The sequence below is a fragment of the Eulemur rufifrons genome, chromosome 3 (assembly GCF_041146395.1).
Source record: "Eulemur rufifrons isolate Redbay chromosome 3, OSU_ERuf_1, whole genome shotgun sequence".
NCBI classification, from domain to species: domain Eukaryota; kingdom Metazoa; phylum Chordata; class Mammalia; order Primates; family Lemuridae; genus Eulemur; species Eulemur rufifrons.
In genome coordinates, this window is record NC_090985.1 from 29,177,337 (window position 1) to 29,201,047 (window position 23,711).

At 41.7% G+C, this 23,711-nt stretch overlaps 1 protein-coding gene across 1 annotated transcript in view; it reads left to right on the forward strand.

The window, feature by feature from the left end:
- FAM135B (family with sequence similarity 135 member B) overlaps nt 1-23,711 on the forward strand; it is a 283,291-nt gene that overhangs the window by 136,022 nt on the left and 123,558 nt on the right. Inside the window, exon 3 of the mRNA XM_069465957.1 lies at nt 12,443-12,522. Coding sequence (XP_069322058.1) covers nt 12,443-12,522 — 80 coding nt within the window. The remainder of the gene's footprint in view (nt 1-12,442; nt 12,523-23,711) is intronic.

The following is a 23,711-nucleotide window of genomic DNA, read 5'->3' on the forward strand; positions in this document are numbered from 1 at the left end:
AAAATATATTTACGATATTTGTCAACGTCCATGCTATTAACACTCCTACTAAGGCCAATTGCAAGATACCAACTTGACATTAAAGAACATGAAGGTGTGTATAGTCAGCACACCACTGCATGCCAGGTGGAAAGCCACTTAAAATGCAATAACTGTGTATGGGCTTCCATGGATGTTCAATTTAAAAAACAATTTGATTGAACCAATGTTTAAGAGTCTACAACTCAGTTATCTCATTAATTGGTGTGATATTCACCATGTGACTTAAATTTTTTGAGTTAGTTGTTTGTTTTTAATTTAAGGGAGTTAATTATCTCCAGGGACTCCTAGCCCTAAGAATAAAATATGGGTTTTGAAGTTAGACTGACTGTGTTGTTTAAATCCTGACTCTACCACTTATCCTGGGAAAGTTATCTAACTACTTTTTGTCTCAATTTTCTTTTACGTAAAATGATATAATAGTACTTAACTCAAAGAATAGTTGTAAGCATTCAATAAATTGTTATATGTAAGTTGCTTTTCAGCTTCCTTGTAGATAAAACCAGGACTTTTAATTTATTGGCTCTCCTGGTCATGATAGACCACATTATATAGTGGATAAAAGCTCCCACCAAAAAATCAGATTTCTTGTGCTTAAATTTCAGCTCTGCAATTTACAAGTTGCAGGACCTTGGAAAATGGCTTATCAGACCTTAATCATAGCTCTTTTTTTTTTTTAATGGAGATTATAGTTGTTTCCACCGTAGAGGGATAGTTTCGATGATTGCCTCAGATGTCCTATGGATGGTTAGCATAGTGCTTGAAACACAGCATTAGGTATCAGTGTGATAGCTGTTGACTGTTCCTTCTACTCTGAGTTTCTGGGGTTCTGGTAATTGAGGGCAATCACAGATATTTTCTGTGTCAAGAGGAGGAACTTTGGACTTTTGAGATTCCCTGAAAATGGTCAATGGTCTTATTGTTTGTCATCACTACTTTTTAGAGGTGATGAATTGTGTGGCTGGACATGTTCACTTTCTTTTAAAGAATTGAAGGTAATGCTACATAGATACCCTACTTGATTTAGGAGTCATACCACCTTAAGATTTTGAAGACCCTTATTTTCTTACTTGTGTGTGGGAATGATAATATACAATTTATAGAATTTTCATGAGAATTAAATACTAGTTGTGGTAGTTGAATGCCACATAGTGCCAAACACAAGGCGTTGAAAAATAGCAGAATGTGCCACCAGGGTATAGTTGGCGAGGACACAGGGATTTGCAATTTTGATCACTTACTTCCCTCAAGTTTTCTGGGCAGATAATGTACACAGAAAGTTACGCAAGAAGCACGTTACTGTCCCCTGGGGCTTTGGCCACAAACCCTGTTGAAGAAAGGCCAGTGTGTCAGGTTCAGCCACATGAGATGAACCTTTTTCTTCCATTGAGTAACCTTTGTAACCTTTTTTGCAACTGTGGTGTACAAAAACTATCTGCTTCATTTCTACACAAAAGTCCAACCTGGATTTGTACATTTCAGTGGCTCATGCAAGGGCAAGCTAAGCTTTCCACTGCCAGAAGAAAGGGCTTGAGGGAAGTCAGACTGACTATATCACTTCTTCTGAGTTTTCACCTACACAAGATATGGCCCAGGAGGGTCTTATGATCTGATTCCATCAGTGAGAATTGTGTTTGGCTTCAAATAATCAGACCCTTGACTAACTGTGGCTTCTGTATCATGAGACACCACAAGAAATGCAGAAGCAGACAGCACACCCATTTCGCCAAGGACACCAAGGACTCACTCAGGCTTCTGCCTTTCTCTTCTTCCATTCTTAGTAAATGGCTTTTACACTCATGGCTGAAAGAAGACTGCTTTGATGTTCACTATTATATTTTCTATATCAAGTTGGAAGACAAATTCAGAGAAGTGACAGGCAACCCAAGGGTCATGAAACAGATTTCTCCTTTAAAATCTTTCCTGTTTATTCCACCTGCCAATATGTGCTTTTATCTCATTAGCCAAGAGGGGATCATAGGATCTCTCCTAGCTGCAAGGGACTCGGGAAAGGATATTTTTAGTATAATACTTCTCCTGAGGAAACCTGGCTCTGCTTTGTAAGGAAGGATCATGGATCTTAAGCAGGTGATTCATAGCATGAGCCACATAGAGCCTTCCAGATCAACAAGGATATGGGGGTAGAGAAATGAGTTGGGTCATCACAGTAAACATTGTTGGAATCTGAATGAGTTATTATAATTGTTATATTTTGACCATGTTTAAGTAGCCAGACAAGTTATGGTGAAATATTAGAGTGGCCTTTTCTTGAAAAAGTATCTCAGTATTTGTTATTAAGGCTAATAAAATTCAGCAGAATGGGTTGTCATGTTACAGTGTCATCATACAGTGGTGGGTGGATATTGTCAGAACAGATGAATCAGTGTGTAAGTGTGTACTGCATAGTAAAAACATACAGTTGTTTTCTGGGTCTTTTCTGATTTTTTTGGAACCCCAAGGCCTCTCTATTGGCAGGATTTCCCAGGCTTCCCGCAAGGGCAGAGCTGCACCCAGCTTCAGAGTGTCTTCCACTGTCAGGTTGCAGCCACCTGTAGAAGGCTGGGGTTCTAGACAGATCCAGGTTTCCTGATGGTGAAGGGACTGGTAGGGATGATGTGATAGCTCATTAGCCAAGATGTAAGCAAACAGAATTCTTGACAAGGATGGAGGTAGGCGAGTTTATGTTTGTCATGTCTGGCCATAAGAGAAGTTTTCCACCACTCTAGTTATTTATAAATCCTTATGCAGTTTTCCTACAGCTGACTATCATTAGATCTTGAGCCATTTTTTTTTAAAGTAAAGAAAGACATTGAATGCATTATTTCCAATTCTGTTATAGTGTCCTACTATTAAAGCAAGGCCAAAGAGAGAACCACCAGTATTTTACACAGCTTTATTCAGTGAGGTTTCTCTGAGCAACTCTCCAATGCCAAGCACTCGAGAGGAAGCTTTGACTCTAAGCGACTCAGCCTTTTGGAGAGCAGAGTTTCCTCTCCTAACCAGACCAAAGGAAGCTCAACTCAAGTCCTGAGTCCTCTCCCAACTTGCCAAATGTCCTTAACTAAGCTTTGCGATTGTGAAGTGGGGGCCATAGAGGCTGTTTTGAGTCTCAAATGAAGAAACATACAAATGAAAACTTGCTTTACGAGGAGTTGTGCTAGGAGCCACCATTTACAGAATCCCTGCCTTGTGCAATGTTTTAACTATTCTTTAAAAATAAACTTCTGCACATTCATATTTCAGTGTATACTCTAAAGATAAGGAAACTAAGCCTTTGCAAGTCTTGGATCCTGGAGAATGTGAACCCATGTTTCTCTGACTCCAAAGGTCCTTCCAGTGTTCGTTCCTGTGTCTTGTGTAGACAAGACCCAGTTGTGAGATAGTCATGCTCATTCTTTCCTGTGACCTTTGCAGGAAGTCACGGTGGGTTCAGCTTTCTTGGAATCCCTGAGGTTCAAGGAAAGACACTTCATGTGTTCACAGGGACCTTGACATCTGGATGAACAGAAAGAGGCAGGAGTAATTCCATTATCATGTGACAAGAGAAATGGCAGGTGCTAAGGCACCTTCATGAAGACATCTTCATCATCATCATTTTTATCATCCTCATTATAGAAAACACCCATTTAGCCTTACTACTTGCCAGGTACTATAAGCACTTTGCATATTTCACATCATTTATCTCTCGTAATAGCACTTACTGTCCCCTTATATAATGAGGAATTTGAGCACAAGGACATTAGTGATTTACTCGAGGTCACACAATGAGTAATAGCCAAAATTTCAGAGTTCACCTTATCCACAATGCAATAATTGCTTCAGAAAACTTGGAGAAATTTTTTTTCCCCAGGCCCATGGGCACAGTCATATCACAGCAGAGCATTTACATCTTGAGTCCGCCATTGTGTGTTAGGCACTGTGTGCCACAGGCACCACTACCTTGCCCCACCCGGAGCATCACACCTTCCCCCAGCTTCACCCCTGGTATGAGGTTGGAGCATAGGTTGGGATCATGGATGTGCGAGGATGTCTCATGTTACTATTGCCATGTCTTGGGTAACAGTAACAAAGACATTTTATCTTTGATCACATATGGGATTAAGCATCACTCACAGCCCATGCTTGCTGTGAACCGTTCTGTTCATGCCTCATGATTATTCTGAAAGTGTGGGTTTCCTCACCCATGAGGAAAGAGAGGCTCACATAAGGAAAGTTCCTAACTTAAGTTTGCTTACTTGGCTTGGAGTAGGTGTTCTGACTCCAGGATATCTGTGTTTGACCTTTTCATGACAGAAAATTGTATTTTAGGTCATGTCAGGTGTCCCTGGGTCAGAGTGGATGTTTTGTACTATACTAATGTAAAAGTGATTATGACAAAATGTCACAGATCTCTGTATTCCTATTAGAGAATAAGACTTCTAGTTTTATAAAAATTGCATGTGGACTCTGAGTTACAGAGTTGCAGGTATTGGGATTTGATTGTATAAGGCCATAGTTTATTGAGACTCTCTGGTAGTGGAATTTTCATTCATTCATTCATTCATTCATTTATCTGGCATGTATTGAATGCAAGATGCTGGCACGTTGTAAGTTTGCTGGAGATACAGAGATGAATGGGGCATGGCTTGAATCCTCTAGGAGCTGACGGTATGGATATTTCTATAATCAGCTGAGAACAGATGTTCATTAGATGCTTCTCTTTCCTTAGTGCAGCTCTAAAGAATGCAAAAGAAGTAAAAGGTAGCATTTCTTTTCTTAAGGTGCTTTTGAGAAAACAGAGGGAAATACATGAAACAACGGAAACATTAGAAAATTAGTGATCAGAGTGAGAGTGTGATTGGGCGCCTGGTGATAAGCGTGATGAGGAAATTGAGGGAAACTTACAAAGTTTAAAGCACCTGGCTTTGCTTTTCCTAAAATAAACTTGGTTTTAGTCAAAGGACCCTGTGTTTTCATCTCTGAAATTCCCAATAACTAGCTATGTCAGTATGGGCAAATTGACCTCTCTGAGTCACAGTTTATATATTGTTAACATGAGAATAATTGTTCCTGTTAGTTTTGTCATGAGGGAGAAATTTGAAAGCCTGTATGCATTAGTTTACTGTTACTACTCTAACATATTGCCACAACCTTAGTGGCTTAAAACAACATAAATTTATTATCTTAGGATTCCGGAGGTTAGAAGTCTGAAATGTGTCCCACTGGCTAAAATCAGGATGTTGGCCTGGCTGTGTTACTTTGTGAAGTCTCTAGAGGAAAATGTTTCCTTGTCTTTTTCTGTGTCAAGAGGCTGCCTGCATCCTGTGGCTGGTGGCCCCTTCCAGCTTCGAAGCCAGCAATGGCTGTTCTAGTCTTTCGCACGTTGCATTTCTGTTATTCTCTTTTTTTTTTTTTTTTGGCCTCATCTCTTCACTTATATGGGCCCTTGTGATTGCATTGGGTATACCTAGGTCATCCAGAATAATCTGCATTTCAAGGCCATATGATTAACAGCCTTAATTCCATCTGTAGCCTTATTCTGTTTTGCCTAACATATTCACTGGTTCTGAAGATGGGACATATACATCTTCATTATGTCTTGGAGGTGGGTTACTATGTTATGTAAAAGGGCATAGTTTGGTGCCACTTTTATAGATGAAATTCAATGGAGGATGATTATTTTTGTTATATTTCCCAAAAGGAGTCCTGTGCAAATTTAGACTGTTTAAACATACCAATGTAGTGTCTCAAGTTTTGCACCTCCCGGTCTTAGCTTCCCTCTTCATTCTGACTGGAACTCATTGCTCCATCTTCTCCTACCACTTGTTCATTCTCTGAGTACTTAAGATAAATGCTCCCTTCCTCATGGTAACTTCTTTGAATGACCCCAAACTAGGAGGAGGTGGCTCTAAGATGGTTAAAGGGTACTTGGAGATTTCCCTGCGTTACTCACTGAATAGGTGAACTTGGCCAGATCTCTGTATCTCTAGGTGTTAATTTTCTCATCTTTAAGATAGAAGTCATAAAAAGTGCAAAGATATCCTGTAGGGATTGAGCAATATCATGCATGCCATGTATGAATGTGTGGTTTATGGATTTATGACCTGGCAGAAACTTCCAATGAGGCAAAAGAGAATTCCTAATGCAATTTAAGCATTCTGTTTAATCAGGACACAGCCTGAATGGGTCACCCTAATTGAAACTTATTTCTTTCAAATTATGCCTATGAAGCATCTGAAGTTCAAGATAATTGATTCCTTGAAGTGAGATTTAGTAGTATCAAGTGTTTTTTAAGGAATAAGAATTCAGAGAGCACTTTGGAATTAGTTATAAAAGGGGTCTAAGCTATACAACAAAATGTGACTCCTATGAGGCGTAGCAGGAAAAAACTACACACTCATCTCTGGAGTTAGAATCCCAGTCGCCCTTTCATAGCCCTGTGGCTGTGGATAAGTAGTTGGATCTCTCCTATGGCTCAATTTGTTCGTTGGTTAACACTTGAGATGGTGCTTCTTTCACAGAGGATTTATGGGGGATCAAACAAGAGTAGGTACTCGGAAGTTGCTAGGGCAGATCCTGGCACAGAAAGGCTTAATAAATCTTGCACGTAGCTGCAACTGCTCCAAGTGCAGTCGGCTAGGAAAGTGATGCATCGCTCCTGGCAGTGATTGGCCCATTGTATGTTCAGGGACAAAGCCTTTAGAATATGACAGTTGGTGGTTGTGCTGATGACATTTGTGCTCGTTTCCTTCCTGATGAAATTACTGAAATGCATAAGTCTTCTATTAAACAAACATTAAAAGTAACATTGTGCATTTGTATCAATCAGAATTTGCCAGTTATTGGCCCATGTGGATTTAGCCTGCAAATGTGTTTTATCTTGTTGACACAATGCTTTATTGATAATGTTGTGGCCATAGTTGCTGCTGCTAATTGTTTTTGCTGTTGCTGATGTTGCTGTCATTGTCATTGATTTATGAACCAATACTTGGCATTTTAAAGATGTTTTATTAAAAATTAAATTTATGTCGTCCTCTGAAAAAACGGAAAGATCTAGCAGTATGCAGTCAGTGTTTCTGGACCATGGTAACTAGCTGCTGCTGTGTAGCTGCTGCTTCTGTGGACAAGGCAGGGTCTTCTACTCTGCCCCACCGCCCTCACTCAGATGCAGTCATGGTTATTTGCTATTGCACTTACACTGGGATTTCTCGATTGTGGCATACTGTTTCTGTACCCACGTTTCTATCAAAAGTGGAAAATGAAAAGATAGATTAGGTGAGACCCAGGGTTTTCTTAAAATTTGATTTGTGTAATTCACCTGGCCCCTGTAGGCATTTGAGTTTGTGCCAGTTGGTGTGGATCTTTCTCTATACCCAGTTTGCTTAATGGGAGTATCCTGTAACACTATAGTATGGTATCACAACCAGGATATTTATACAGACAGTCAGATACACAATATTCTCATCACCACAAGGATCCTTTCTCTTGCTGTTTGATAGCCACACCTACTTCCCTCCCACTCCCATCCCCTCAACCCTTGGCAACTAATTTGTATGCTATTTTTATAATTTTGTTATTTCAAGAATGCTGTATAATTAGAGTCACATACCTTTTGGAATTGGCTTCTTTTGCTCAGCATAATTATCCAGAGATTTATCCAAGTTGTTGTATGTATGAATTGTTCATTCTTGTTTATTGCTGAGTAGTGTTCATAGTTTGTTTAACTGTTAACTTAAGAACATCTGGGTTGTTTCAGTTTTGGGTGATTATAGATAAAGCTGCCATAAACATTTTGCACAAGTTTTACCATAAGTAGATTTTCATTTCTCTGAGATAAATGCCCAGGAGAGCAATTGCTTGGTATGACAGTTGCATGTTTAGTTTTTAAAGAAATTACCACTTTCCAGAGTGGCTGTACCATTTTCCTTTTTTGTCTGCATAATTGCCAGTATTTGGTGTTTTCACTATTTTTATTTTAGCCATTCTGATTGGTGCATATTAGTATCTCATTGTGGTTTTACATAGTATTTCATGTAATGTTATTGAACATCTTTTCTTAACTGTATTTTTTTGTATATATTTAAAGTATACAACATGGTGTTTTGATATATATAGAGAGAGAGTGAAATGATTATTAGAAGTAAGCAATGTAGTATATATATTGTCTTCCAACATTATCTCCTTTTTTATTTTTTAACTTTTTTTGTGATAAGTACACTTAAAATCTCTCTTATCAAATTTTTAGCATATAATATAATATTATTAACTATATCCTCCTACTGTACATTAGATCTGGAGACTTATTCATCCTATCTAACTGCAATTTTGTATCCTTTACCTACATTTCCCCATTTCTTCTCCTTCCCTGCCCATGGTAACCATTATTCTATTCTCTGTTTTTATGTATGTCTCTGTTCTTCTTTTTTTTTAATGTTACATGTATGAGATCATGTAGTATCTTTCTTTCTGTATCTGGCTTATTTCACTTAAGTATAATGTTCTCCAGGTTCATCCATGTTGTCACAAATAGCAGTATCTTCTTTTCTAAGGCTGAATGACATTCCATTATGTGTATTCCATTCCATCTTGTACAGTTCCACAATTCTTTACCCATTGATCCATCGAGGGGCACTTAGGTTGTCCATATCTTGGCTATTGTGAATAGTGCTGCAATGAACCTGGGAAGTGCAGGTATCTCTACCAGGTGCTGATTTTGTTTCCTTTTGGTCTATACCAGCAGAGGGGTTGATGGGTCAAATGGTAATTCTATTTTTAATTTTTTGAGGAACTGTCGTGCTATTTTGCATAATGGTTGTACAAACTTTTATTTCTACCAGCAGTGTATGGGAGTTTCTTTTCTCCACATTCTCACCAACACTGTTATTTATTGTCTTTTTCATAACAACTGTCCTAACCGGTATGAGGTAACATTTCATTTTGATTTTGATCTGTACTTCCCTGATGATCAGTGACACTGAGCACCGTTTCACATGCCTATTGGTCATTTGTATGTCTTCTCTGGAAAAATGTCTATTCAGGTCCTTTGCCCATTTTTAGATTGCTTTATGTGGGTTTTTATTTTTTGCCATTGAGTTGTATAAGTTCCTTATGTATTTTGAGTATTAACCCCTTATCAAATATATGGTGTGCAAATATTTTCTTTCATCTATAGGTTACCATTTCATTCTGCTGATTATTCTTCTTTCTCAAGATTGTTTTAACTATTTAGGATCTTTTGTGGTTCCATGTGTGTTTTAGAGTTTTTTTTTTCCTCTGTTTCTATGAAAAATGTCATTAGAATATTGATTGGGCTTGCACTGCATCTCCATATTGCTTTGGGTGGTATGGACATTTGAACATCCTTTCATGGTCTTGCCCTCTGTATGTCCTCTTTGGTTAGATTTCTCTTCGTGTTTGCCTTTTTTTTTTTTTTTTTGCTATTGAGTTTTGAGCATTATTTTATTTTTTTAGTGATAGGGTCTCTCTATGTTGCCCAGGCTGGTCTCAAATTCCTGGCCTCAAGCTATACTCTCTTTTCAGTCTCCCAAGTAGCTAGGATTATAGGTGTGCACTGCTATACCTGATGAAAGTTCTTTTTATATCCTAGGTACTAGTCCTTTGTCAGATAGTCAATTCTTATTACTCACAGTAGTATGTTCTATAAAGTCACCATGAACACTGAATTAGCAAATACTGAACTATCGTTCCTAGAGGAAATACAGATATAGGTACCTGTGAGCTTCTGGTCACACTCTGTCAACTGATCAATACATAACCTTGTTTTCTGTGTGTTAATGTTTAAAGATATCTTACTTAATATGTATTATTGATTCATTAACATTGAACTCAGCCAACAGCACCAAAACTCATAGCTGAACAAAGCGCATCTAACACACATGCTTTCTCTGTAAAGCACATCACAGCATTACTGCACTTGAAGACACTACATAGCACTCGGCCATATGCTTGGGGGATATCTTAAACAGCAGAATCACCAACAAAAAACATAAAGTACAAAAATATGTGCCACTAAATATACTTCAAAAAGGATACTTGTTTGCAGTATTGTCCAACCTCTGTTGGGAACATGTGTGTCAGATGATTCAAATTTGTTTTGCCACTGTGCTCCTGTGAATGGCAAGAGGTTATCGCTTATTTCTTTTATGGATCATGCTTTCTGTATCAAGTCTAAGAACTCTTTGCTTAGCTCTATATTTAAAATATTTTCCATTTCCTTCTAAAAGCTTCATAGTTCTGCATTTTTCACTTTAGTTTATAATCTATTTTGAGTTTTTATATAAGGTGTGAGATTAAAGTTGAGGTTTGCATGTTGTTATTTTGACTAAGGAAGTCCAATTGCTTCAGGGCAATTCATTTAAAAGGCTGTCTTTCCTCCTTTTTTGTTTTTTTTTTTAGACAGAGACTTGCTCTGTGGCCTGGGCTAGAGTGCCGTGGCATCAGTCTAGCTCACAGAAACCTCAAACACCTGGGCTCAAGCGATCTTCCTGCCTCAGCCTCCCAAGTAGCTGGGACTACAGGCATGTGCCACCATGCCCGGCTAATTTTTTCTGTGTATATTTTTAGTTGTCTGGTTAATTTCTTTGTATTTTTAGTAGAGACGGGATCTCACTCTTGCTCAGGCTAATCTCGAACTCCTGAGCTCAAATGATCTACCCGCCTTGGCCTCCCAGAGTGCTAGGATTACAGGCATGAGCCAACACGCCTGGCCTTTCCTGCATTGAATTGTTTTGGAACCTGTGTCAAAAATCCCATGGGCATACTTATGCCCTTGTTACTGCTGGGTAGGGGGTGGAGGTCCAGGCTCCCCACATGGTCCCCACTTAGACTGGGGAGGTGGGCTTCTCTTTAGCATCCACTGGTGTTGGAAGTCTGGCTCCCTGCTCATGACCTCTGCTGGCAGGTCAGAGTGGGGAGCAGAGCTTCTTTACAGCCCGGCAATGGTGCAAGTCTGGACTTCCAGGATCTTTGAGGATGTGGGTGGCGGTGGGGCCACAGTGTTTTCTGGTTGTTTGGCTGAAGGACACAGCTATTGTCTAAAAGTTTTCTATCTTCCTAGTCTGTCCCCTTTCTGATCCTTTGGCTAGATGGAGAAAGCTTTTTTGATAGGGCTATTTTTATCCACGGCTGTTAGCATTCCCTGTTCTTGACCTTCTTCAGCTTCCATCCTGGGATATGAGGCAAAATGAAATGCAGAGAACTCACCACTATGCCTTTCTTTGGGCCTTGGTGTCCTTAGCCTGTCTGCTTTCTTCTTGCTATACTGTCTAGAGTTTTGAGTTGTGCTCAGTGCAAAGAGTAGAGGAAAGTGTGTCTATTCCATCTTTCTGGAAGCAGAAGTCATGGCAGGGATTTTTTTTTTTTTAGCTAATTTTGTGGACAGAAACAAGTTTGGTGAAGTTATGTGATGTGCTTGACATCCCACAGCTGGAAATGGTGTCACCCAAGCTACAGTTATGAATCCAGTGCCAATGCTCTTTGTCCTACATCTCCTCTGTTCATCATTTACACGTAAAGACAAACATGGGACTTCCTGCAGAAACATTCTCTCAGTATATTAACAGTGCAGCTATGTCAAGAACAGGGTACTCCCCCAGGTATGAGCTCAGTGAGCCATGGGAGACTGATGTGTTCGTGGTCCATTTTCCTTATATTGCACTTTATTTTATTTACATTCCATTTCATAATGGGGTTAAAAATCAGTGGAAGGGAAGAACAATGATGACACCAGAAATATTCCCAAGTTCTTATAGGCAAAGTGGTCATGGTCATTAAATGCAGAGCAATTAATGCATCACAAGATGCATCTGCACTTGTGGCAAAAGAGGGCACATAAGAGAGTATACTGACAGCATGGGAACCTCTAGGATGCCCTGAAATGATGGAATGTGGAAATGGAAGTGATACATTGAACATAAGGGAAAAGAAATGCACTGGGAAAACTGTTTGGCAATACCCTTAGGAAAAACAAGTCAGCTGCTGAGTTTCCAAAGGAAGTGGTTTTCTGTGTTGCGATGCGGTAGAAACTCACTTTGTATATCGGTTTTCCACCATGCATTAAAGAACCTGTAACAATGGATTTTCCTGACTAAAGAAAATTCACACCCCAAGTCATAACTGTGTCACCAGACCCAACCATTCCTTTTCTCTATTTCCATCACCTCTAACCTTGTTCAGTCTTGTATGTTCTCAAGTGAGCTCATCTGCCTGCCTCCGACATTGCCCCCCCTTCCCTCTCTGACCCTGCTGATAAAATACATTTCTCTTTGATGCCAGATGATTGTGCATGCTGCCAAGAAACTTCCCTGGTTTCCTATGGCTTTCACGGTTAAGTTTAGATATTTTTAGAAATTGTCAGCATCAAGGAGTCTGATCTTCAGCAGCCTGTCCTTTGCTCTTTTCTTAGGTATTACCAGATCCGAGTGACCTTGAAGGTGTCCTCAAGGATCCCTCACAGAGTCAGTGCCTCCATCGCTGGGCAGACAGGTGAGCAGAAGAACAGCAGCTGGGCGCCTGCTCCCGATGGTAAACCTTCCTTTGTCACTGCATGCCAGGGCATAGCAGCGTGTGAGGCACATAGAGGTGCTCAGTAAATCATTGGTGAATGTTGGATGTGTGAATTTTGGGAATGGAGACCAGCTTTTGGAAGTGGCCATGGGTGTACATTGTTGTAAAGAGAACTTGGCTTTAACAAATAACATTATTCCAGGAGCAGCTGATACTTGGGGATAAACTGGCTTTGTGGGGTTGGTTAAGTCAAGTCAGGAAGGGAACAAGTGGGAAGTGGCACCCAGCAAGTGGGTAAGGAGCAGCCTGTCATTAAAGAGAATGTGGAAATCAGCTAGGCATAGAGGTCTGAGTGAGTAGGCAGTTGTGGTGGGGCTCAGCATACAAAAGGAGGGCTCCAAATGCCAGGCCCCCAGCTGGAGAAGGATAGCTAGGGACAACCCACGTCCTGGTTTTGAGATTAAGCTGGTGTCCAGGGCTCTGAGCAGGTGCTCTGTGATACAGTGTTAAGTCAGAAATGTAGAACGTATTGCACCAGAAATAAAACTAGCAGAAATATATGGAGGTTACATTAGCAAATTGGGGAGAACTGTTTTAGACTAGCTAGACCTTAAAGCCAAGGAAAATATAGTGGGATAAAAAGAGCTGTAGAAAATCTGTTTAAGAGTAGCCAAGAATGTTATAGACATCAGATCCAGTAGAGTTAAGAGTTCTGGTCATTGGTACACTTCATAAGATTCATTTGGAATTGGCAATGATATTATGGGGAGTGACATCACATGCAACTGGATACTCAGAGTTAGGATTGTAGATGCCGTGGTCTGCCTGGCTCCACTTTGGAGGAGGTCTGGAGTGGGGAGTCAGCTCCTCAGGCCACGAAAGGGGACGTTAGAGGAGGCCTGAGGTTTATGAGCAATAGGCCAACTCAAGCCTGTGCTCCATAAAGGGAAATACTGCTGACCACCTGCTTCTCCCTGACTCTGGGCAAAGTGTTAGGTAATAGTCAGTTCGTCGTATTTCCATGGTGCTCCCTCTCTTTCTCTCTTCTACTCTCTCCTGGGAAGACATCAACATCTGATCCTGGGTAGCCACCCGCTCTTCTACGTCCAGTGTGGACTCAGGGTGATTCGGGAATCCAGACAGTGCCTCTTTTGCTACCACCCTGCGGTGTGCCTCCTCCCTTCCCCAGCTTTCAGGAGAAGAAGGTTCCTGGTGTCCACAGAGAGACGAGGGGTTTGGGTCCTGACATTGCATAAACTAGGTGTGTGACCCCAGGTATGTTATCAGCAGCTTGAGGTTAATTTCCTCACCTGAAATATAAGGATACAAATCCATCCTTCACAGTTTTTTTTTTTTTTTTTTTTTTTTGTCTTAGAGATTATAAATGAAAGGACATTTCATAGAGAATGTAAGTGCAAGTGTGTCAGGAGAGGACCTGGCACAAAGTAAATGTCCGATCAGTCCTACCTGTGAGTGGTCATATGACCAGAGGTGCCAGTCAGGGTCCCATTCTCAGGGCCAAGACAAAAGCCTGGGGGTGGGACCTGGAGGTCAGGTGGGAACAACAGCCCTGTTGACCTGATGACAGCCAGCCTCAGGTTCCTGACAAGGACCCGCTTCTTCCTGCTGACTGTGTATGACGTGTGCTCGGTTCGTGTCTTGGGCTGAGCCTTCTCTGGGGCTGCTGGGCGCCCAGTGGTTGGCAGAGCCCAGCAAGTAGCCGTGGGAAAGAAGGACCTGAGATAGTGCTGCACAGAGACTAAAAAAAAAAATGAAATATAATATTTTTGGGAAAAAAACTATTTTCTCTTTTGCTCTAGTTTGACAGAGGAATAATTGTGGTGAAGTTGGTTTGCCTTGAGCTTTACAGGAGCACACTGATTAGAAGCGAATGCTAACACGGAGGCCAGCGGTAATTTATAATAGGACTATTGCATGGGTGAGGGGTATCACATTTGTGATTTCTTTTTCAAGGTGAATTTTCCAATTATATTACTTTCTGTTAGATACCACTGCATTACAAAGCACTCCAAAGCATAGTAGCTTAAAATAATGGTTTAATCTCTAATTTTAATATTCTGATTTGGCTGGGCTTGGCCAGGGTCTTTTATGTACTACATTCATCCGAGACCTCAGGATGTCTTCACTCATCTGTCTGCCTCTGGGACTGGACGAGGGAAAGCTGAGCTTCTGCCTCTAGCTGGGAGATCAGACTTCTTAACATGGCAGCCCAGTTCACCAAGAGAGAACGTGTAGAAGATTCCAGGGTGCTTAAGGGCTAGGTGGGGAACTTCACAGGGTCACGTTCTCCATAGTCCATTGGTCAAGGCAAGTGACAAGGTCAGCCCAAGTGGAAGGGAAATGGGCTTCTCCTATTCACGGGCAGCTCCTTCTGCATGCACAGTGGTGGCAGGAAGCCTTGGCATCATGTTTGCAGGCAATCATTCAGATACATTTTCCATTACCTGCATGTGTTTCTGAGGAATAAAAGAAAAAATGTTTTGGCAACAAAGTATGATATATTAAAAAGAACCAGGAAGAGTGGAAACACTTGGAATCTAATGATGTCTTTGATGCTCATTAGTTGAATAGTCTTGTTGGAACAGATTATTTAATTTGACTTTTTGTTCCACTTACCCTTAAAATGGAAATAGAAATGGTACTGAGTTTAGAGAGGCAGAATTCAGTATCAGTGAGAGTGAGAAGCTCTGGGCTTTTGAGGTTCAAATTCTAGTTCTGCCACTTCTAAGATGCTTGAATTTAGAGAAGTTATTCAACCAATTTGTTTTCCAGTTTCTTCATCTATAAAAGGGGGATGCTAGGTGGTATTTATCTCATAGGTTTGTGGTAAGGATTGAATTAATTATGCAAGTAAAATGATTAGAATGCTGCCTCATGCTCAGAGTAGCCATTAGGTAGAGTTAAGGTTTGCTATGATGCGTAAAGTAGCTGTTCCCTCAGCAGCATTCTGCCCCGTGGAGAGTGGGGTGGCTATCACTTGGATGGAGCAGTGACACCATGCAGGACTGCTCAGGCTAGGAGCTGGGTGGCTTGGCTGAGGAAGGACCTCATAGATGAGACCGTGAAGGACGAGTAGAATTTGGTCCCACAGATAAGGGCAGCGAAGGATGATCAGAGTGGAAGTAACAGAATGGCTGACGTCATTGAGACCTGAACAGAGCAACAGTGTTCCACAGGGACAAGAGATCTGGTGTGACTACTGGTGAGAACAGGGATGCCCTGAGAAGAGAAATAAGCTGTGGCTGGGGGGCGGGGGTGGCTGTTTTGTGTCATACCAAGGAGACTGGTTTCATTTCGCAGACACAGCCAGATGAATTGAAAGCATTTTGACAACATAAACCCAGTGCTGTTCAAACATATGGTGTTGCCTCATATATTAAAGGACAGAATTCTGCATTTTTATCCTTTATAAGTATGTCAGTTCTCTAATAGTCACATTATATGAAAATATGTTTCAATTATGCAGATGATTTAGATGCAGATTCTCTAGATGTGAAACAATGTCTCATTGGATTTTACAAACTAGATGTTTATGATTACAGCCTGTGGATGATATATAGTAATTCGTTATGGGAAAAGCCTGCACACTATTGTGTTTTCTTTTTCAATACCTTTTTTAAAAAGATGATTTGGGGAAGATTTCTCTGGAAAACTGATGGCTTGTTCTTGTCTGAGTTAGCTGTATATATTAGTATATCTAGTTGAGTAGACTGTGACAGGCTTTGAACTCATGCTGGTTAGGAAAGATCCTCCCCTTGGGCATTTTGCAAAGATCCTAGCTTTAGAGAAGGGATAGGTATGTGAGCAGTGACAGCAACTGTAATAGTATCAGATGTGCTCATGGACTTGGGTGCAGGGTACAAAGGGGGCCCCTTCTGTGTGGATGTGGGGACATTGGGAAGTTTGGCTCTAGTGTGAAGGATGAATATAAAGGCCACCGGTCTCCATGATACCAGAAATAGAAAAGTATAAATTACAGTGTCTAATGATTCACTGAGCCCAAGGCATCCCTTGACTGTTTTAAAACATAAAAGAAAACTAATTGCAATATCTTCCTATTGTTCTCCTTTAACTTCAGTAAAAATTGGGAAGATTCACTATTTAGAACTCTGGAAAATCAGCAAGAAAAAATCAAACAACCCTATCAAAAAGTGGGCAAAGGACATAAATAGAAATTTTTCAAAAGAAGACAGAAGTATGGCCAAAAAACATATGAAAAAATGCTCAAGATCTCTAATCATCAGGGAAATGCAAATCAAAACCACAATGAGATATCACTTAACTCTAGTGAGAATGGCCATTATCAAAAAGTACCAAAACAATAAATGTTGGCATGGATGCGGAGAGACAGGGACACTCCTACACTGCTGGTGGGACTGCAAACTAGTACAACCTCTGTGGAAAGCAATATGGAGATACCTTAAACAGATACAAGTAGACCTACCCTTTGATCCAGCAATCCTATTATTGGGCATCTACCCAAAAGAACAAAAGACATTCTATAATAAAGACATCTGCACTCAAATGTTTATAGCAGCACAATTTACAATTGCAAAGATGTGGAAACAACCCAAGTGCCCATTAATACATGAGTGGATTAATAAAATGTGATATATGTAAACCATGGAGTTCTACTGGGCCACAAAAAACAGTGGTGATCTAGCACCTCTTCTGTTTTCCTGGATAGAGCTGGAACCCATTCTACTAAGTGAAGTATCCCAAGAATGGAAAAATAAGCACCGCATGTACTCACCATCAAATTGTTTCACTGATCATCACCTAAGAGCACATTTAGGAATAACATTAATTGGGTGTCGGGCAGATGTGGGGGGGGAGGGGATGGGTGTATACATACATGAGTGCAATGCGCACCGTCTAGGGGATGGACACGCTTGAAGCTCTGATTTGGGGAGGTGGGGGGGAAGGGCAATATACGTAACCTAAACTTTTGTACCCCATAATATGCTGAAATAAGAAAAAAAAAATTGGGAAGATTCAGTGGAATTTGTTAGATTAAAGACTCAAATTTTTAGGGCGGCAGATCCTGCAACAGAAAGGACCTACCCTCAGATAGTCATATTAAAATCCTGCTCGTACACTTTAGAGCTGTGAGTGCCAGGGCAAGCCCTCCAACCACTGAGCATAAATTTTACTCTAATGGGGTTAATCATACCTTTTGCCTGGGGTTGCTGAAAGGGCTTGAGAGCATGTGGTGAAGCCCCTAATACCATGCTTGATACACAATGGGAAAAATAAAATGTACCTGGTATTACTATCCATTAATAAAAAGTCTTACTATGGGCCGGGCGTGGTGGCTCACACCTGTAATCCTAGCACTCTGGGAGGCCGAGGAGGGAGGATTGCTCAAGGTCAGGAGTTCGAGACCAGCCTGAGCAAGAGTGAGACCCCGTCTCTACTAAAAAAAATAGAAAGAAATTATCTGGACAACTAAAAATATATATAGAAAAAAATTAGCCGGGCATGGTGGCGCATGCCTGTAGTCCCAGCTACTCACTCGGGAGGCTGAGGCAGGAGGATTGCTTGAGCTCCAGGGGTTTGAGGTTGCTGTGAGCTAGGCTGATGCCACGGCACTCTAGCCCGGGCAACAGAGTGAGACTCTGTCTCAAAAAAAAAAAAAAAAAAAAAATCTTACTATGGATTCAAGGAAAGCTTGTAGATGGAGCTAGTGGAGGTGTTCCCAAGACAAAGGTGATCCAGAGGAGATGTTTCAACAATGTGATTGGCTGTAACTGAGACAGAGGGACTCTGCAACATGGGGGAAGGAAAGCCAAGGTCAAACAGGAGGGAACATTCAGTCTCCCTCAAGGGCATTGATGGAGGATGGAGATTGGGATTCAGGAATGGCTGGGAGCAAGACTGTGACTTAGCATAGTGTGGCAGTCCCTGTGCCATGTCATGCTGTGTGGGCACAATGGCCTTAAAGAATGATGCAGACTGTCACAGCCTTCTTGTATCATTACTGCATCCCTGTGCATCCTTAGAGAGGTGGGGTGTACACATCCAAGCAAGAGCCAGGCTGTACACTGTCATCTGATAGTTGCTAAATGAAGCCTGCCAATGGCATGTGGTTTGCCCACAGCCAGTTATGCAGCAGAGATAGAACAGAACAGAAACAAGGGCCACGTTTTTCCTTAAAAGTATGATGGGAAAGCTCAGAAATTTTTTTATGTCTCAGTACTCAAATTGCATGTTACTTTCATTATTTTTAGTAGTAATCTTAAAACATGATAGAAACATACACACCTATATATATGCATATGTAAACATGTTCATACACATGTATACATATAATTGATTGCAAATGACCTTCCTATTCATATAAATACATATAACTGTATACACATATATGTATAACTGATTTCAAATGGTCTGTCTTTTCCTAAAATATACACTGAACATAGACTTGTCAGTCAAGCGTATGGCATTGTGATTCAAATTGGTATTTATCTCAGTTCAACAAATTTTTCAGATGCCTCCTCCAAGGCAGGAAATGTACTACTGTGCCCTGAGAAATACAGAGATGAATGGTAATTAATAGAAATGTGAGAATGAAGGTGTTCCAGGAAGAGAAAACAGATGTAACAAAGTTAAATATGTGATTATACTTACTTCAAAGGTTTGCTTACATTTTGTGGGTCTCAACATTGTTTTCTCTTTTCTTCTGAATTCAAGGTTACAATTACAAGTAACTGATATATCTATGAATAAATGTTAAGCGTACTTAGCCTTGCTATTTCCTTCCACCAGAACGGTGCTATTTAACAGATTCTACAGTCTCTACCTAGAGATGGAAAAAAAAAATTTCCCTTTCTTTTTAGGTGTCTGATGAATTAAGTCAGACTTAGGAGAGGGGGGTCTGTTCAAACGTACTGAAGTTATGGGAAAAGATTAGGCAAAAAATAGGCATCTGCTAGTCATTGCTCATCAAAGCAAGAGAAAAGCTAGCATGGTAGATTGCACAAACGTATAAAATTTGTCATGATTAGTTTTAGTAATGTTTTGAGAGGTAATTTCCATTTCCATTAAGTAGAAGCATTTAAGAGTTTCACCATGTAGGGGGCAGGGGAGAGATATTTATTCTCCAAATGAATGAATCTAATTTTTCAGTGTCCATTAAAGTGAACCTAAATATCAAATATTCTGGTTTTCATGGAGAATGCTAAGCAGGTAGAACACTCCAGCTCCCAGGCTCTAAGTACTTGCCTGGAGCCAGAGGAGAGGCTGCTCAGGGCTGGCAGGGTGCACTCCCTGCATAAGCAAAGCACTTAGAAGAGGCTCTTGCAGCCGCCTGGCTTCCAGCCAAGTCACAGCAGTCAGCTCAGGAACGGTGAAGCCCAGGGGTCCCTTAGGTATATCCACTCCCTGCACAGGCCAGGGACCTGCTCTGCCAGCTGGGCCAGTGATCCTTTGGGTCAAGCCAGCATTGTCGCTCTATCCTTTGTCCCTGAGACCTCATCTTAAAGCCTGCGTGGGCTCTAGGGCCCCCGTCAGGAAGCCTTCTTCAGTCTCCTGTTCCATCATGTGCTCTGACTCATCTTGGCTCCTGCTCTTGCAGTCCCTTCCGCTTTGAATGCCTGTCCCTTCCTCCCCTGCCCTTTCCCGCTTCTCCTCCCACTGGACCAGTAGGAAGAACGCGTGCTGCCTCCAACGACTGGGTTGGCTAAGGGCAGTCCCTGCCCCTGTCAGCATTCTCTTAGTAATATTTGCTCATCTGCGTGTCCTTCACTCAAGCTTTATCCATGTGGCGTGGACCCTCCTGCGCTCCCTCTTGCTCTTCTGTGCTTCTCCCACCCCATGTTTGTGTGTTTTCTGTCACCTGAACCTGGGGCTTCACTTTGGAAGACCACCCCAGGCTACAAGAAGCATTTGTTCCAATCATTGAACTTGTTTGGGAGTTTGAATCCCACTGTCCTCGCCCCTACCCCCATCCCCGATGTGAAGCAATTGTTGTTAACTCGGGGTCAGGGAAGCCCAGCCCCCTTGCTGCAGGACGGGATGGTGCTGAGGCATAACTCGCACTCCACAGTCCCCTGCCAGCTCAGGCTGAAGTGCCCTTCTCACTCTCATGACCTCTGATATATGTGCCCAGGCCTGTCTCCCTCTCTTTCCCCACCCTGGACCCATACTCTCCACCCTGGGCTCACTGAGGCCACACCCATAATAAGTGATTTGCCCACAAATCCTTGGCTGTTGTTTTACTACCTACATCCGGAAACCCCTAGAAATAGTACAGCAGTTAGAAAGTAGGTTTGGAAGTTCACCTGGCTTCCTGTTCCCTGTGCTGGTAATTTCTGTGCATCTGTTTAGTCCTCTATACATGGGACACTCATGATAGGAAAGACTCCAGAGAGCTGTTCGGTGGGTTGGTTAAGGTGATACACATGGGTACTTAGTAGGGTTCCTGTCCCGTTGGGAGCCATATCATGTGCACATGCACACACCAGGACATTGCAGCCTTGTACCATCTCCTACCATATCTGGCAGAAATAACCTCTTGGTCTACCCCAAATTTGATGTGAATTCTATTGAGATACTTACTCAGCATCAAATTCCTAGTGCCTGAAAGTCAGCTATGTATGAGTTTGATGGCTGTCTGCCCTCCGGGGGCTCCAAGACCACGGTGTGGAGCAGAGAGATTGAATGTCAATTGCAATGTGGGTGATGAGGGCTCAGGAGGCAAAGGGCCTTGGGTGCTCAGGGCCTCCTTGGGAAAGTTGCTCTCTTTTGTAAACATACCTGAATGTCTTCCAGTCCAAGGCCATCAATGCAAGTCACCCCATGTTCAGAAAATGAGAAGGTCCCCCCAGCAGGTCTCTATGACTTCAGCTCACTTTGAGTGAGCACCTCCAACCTGGTATTCATTTCCCCACTGAGTAAGGCTCCAGGGCCCCTGGTCCTCTGCCTATTCCTCACTCAGGGAGTAGCAATAATAGCTTCTGTGGTGGAGCTTATACCCAGTACACTGAGTTTTGAACGAGCAAACCTAGAGAGAAAGAGGAAGAAAAAGTGAAGGGCCCCTGGAGGACATGCCCAGAGAGACATGCCCCACAGCCCTCGCAGTGGCTCACCTTGTGGATGGGGGGTGGGGGGAACAATCTCTGTCTCTAGAGCATTACGCAAATTGATTTTAGAACCAGACACCTGGGCCCGCACTGGGTGACCTTGGACTCCTTACTAACCTCTTTAGGCCTCATTTTCCTTCTCTGTAAAATGGGAATAATAACTTATTCACGTGGTTGTTGTGAGAATTGCAGATGTTAATTTGTGCAAGCACATAGAAGGGAGCTGACGTCATAAGCCCTCAGTCCATAGTTTTAGTTCTGTTACAGGAGCTAGAGTTGGCCGACGTGGGGGGAGAGTGGCACGGACTGAAATGTTGGTCCTGATGGATTGCTGCTTGTTCCGTGTTCCCCGAGGGCCTCATGTGTGTTCGACACTGGTTCTGGAGCTTTCTGAACCCCACCAGACGCCCAGCCACAGATGTCTTCTTTCATAGCCGGGAACTTCTCCCCACTGGGGGTTTCAAGCAGGGATTTTCACTGTGGAAGGAGGCGATGATGGACAATGAAAAGACCATTGTAAAATTGCATGTACATATTCAAAGTCATTTCAGTCTTTCCTTTATATGAAAAATCTTTTCTTTATCATGATACTTAGGGATATAAGTTAATTTTCCATGTGGAAGGCGATGCATACATTCACATTCCACAGTGATGGCACCATGCTGCTTTCTTTGATTCTGGCTTGCTGGGCCTAGCAGAGCCCGGGGCATAGCAGGCATGTCGTGCACATTTATTGAATTAGTGGATGAAAGATCATATCAGACAATAAAGCTTGGGCCAAAGAATAAAAAGAGGAGGAAAGCTGAATTCCATGCAATTAAAAAAAAAAAGACAGAGAGAGAGAAAAGCAAGTAGTGCGCTCTTGAAGGTGAAACAAGTTGTGTAGAGCTGTACTTGCTGCCACCGCTTTAGCGGCCACCGCAGGTGTAGCTCCGCCCACAAAGTTGTGTTTGAAGGAAGTGAGTGTTTCACTAGGCAAATAGGCTGTTTTGAGTTCTCTATAGTCATTAAACTGTTTCTTAAAGGGGAAAAAATAAACTTGCTTATTTACAAAAAACAAAGTGTACAAAAGAGGCAAGGTAACTTCTTTCTATTTGGGCCAGAAAGTCTCTGACAGTCTGAGAATGAAGTAAGACGCTGGGAAAGTAGAGTATCAACAGGGAGATTATCTAGGGCCCATGGGGGAGAGCTGTTCTAGACCTCTCAAGCCACAGCATGGGGTCCACATCCTTATCACAGAGCTCCTCCCTGCGTGGGCCATTAGCTTTTAAAAGTGAAATGAGATGACACTCAGAGAAAATATTGAAGAAGAAATTCACTTGGGGCCACATAAGATAAACTCTCTGCTCTCCCAGACCTTGGAATTTTGTACTTGCACTAATACGTGAATAATAATGATGGATAATTGGATGATAGAGTCTTCTCTTCTCAGAGACTTACAGTTGTAAGAAGAAATTCTGAAGTCTTAACGCTTTAATGTAAAAGACAATTCCCTGAGGATGGGCCTTTGGAGCAGAGGACTTCTTTTTTTTTTTTTTTTTTTTTTTATTTAGAATGCTACAAAATGCCTTTATTAGTGAGTGGAGTGGTCATTTAATTTGTCTTCCAAACCTGGATACTTCTAACATTGAAAGAGGTCAGAATCCAAAATTATACCAGAACAGCAGGCATAGCTAGGACTGTCCCAGTGAACCGGCATGTATGGCCACTCAACTTTTTTTTTTTTTTTTTTTTTCAATTTTTATTTATTTATTTATTTTTATTTTTTTATTTCATTTCGGAATATTATGGGGGTAAAAACACTTTGGTTACATACATTGCCTTAGCACCATCCGAGTCAGAGCTACAAGATGCCCATGCCCAGACAGTGTGCACCACAGCCATTAGGTGTTAATTTACCCATCTCCTCCTCTCCCCTCCCACCTGCCCAACACCCAATTAATGTTACAGCTGCATTTTCATCTGGCGCCAATGGCAATCAGTGTAATTGTGAAAATAAATATTTATTTCTGAGCCAGCCAAGGCAGTTAGGCAAGTGGAATAGAAACTGCCGTGAACGGCAGG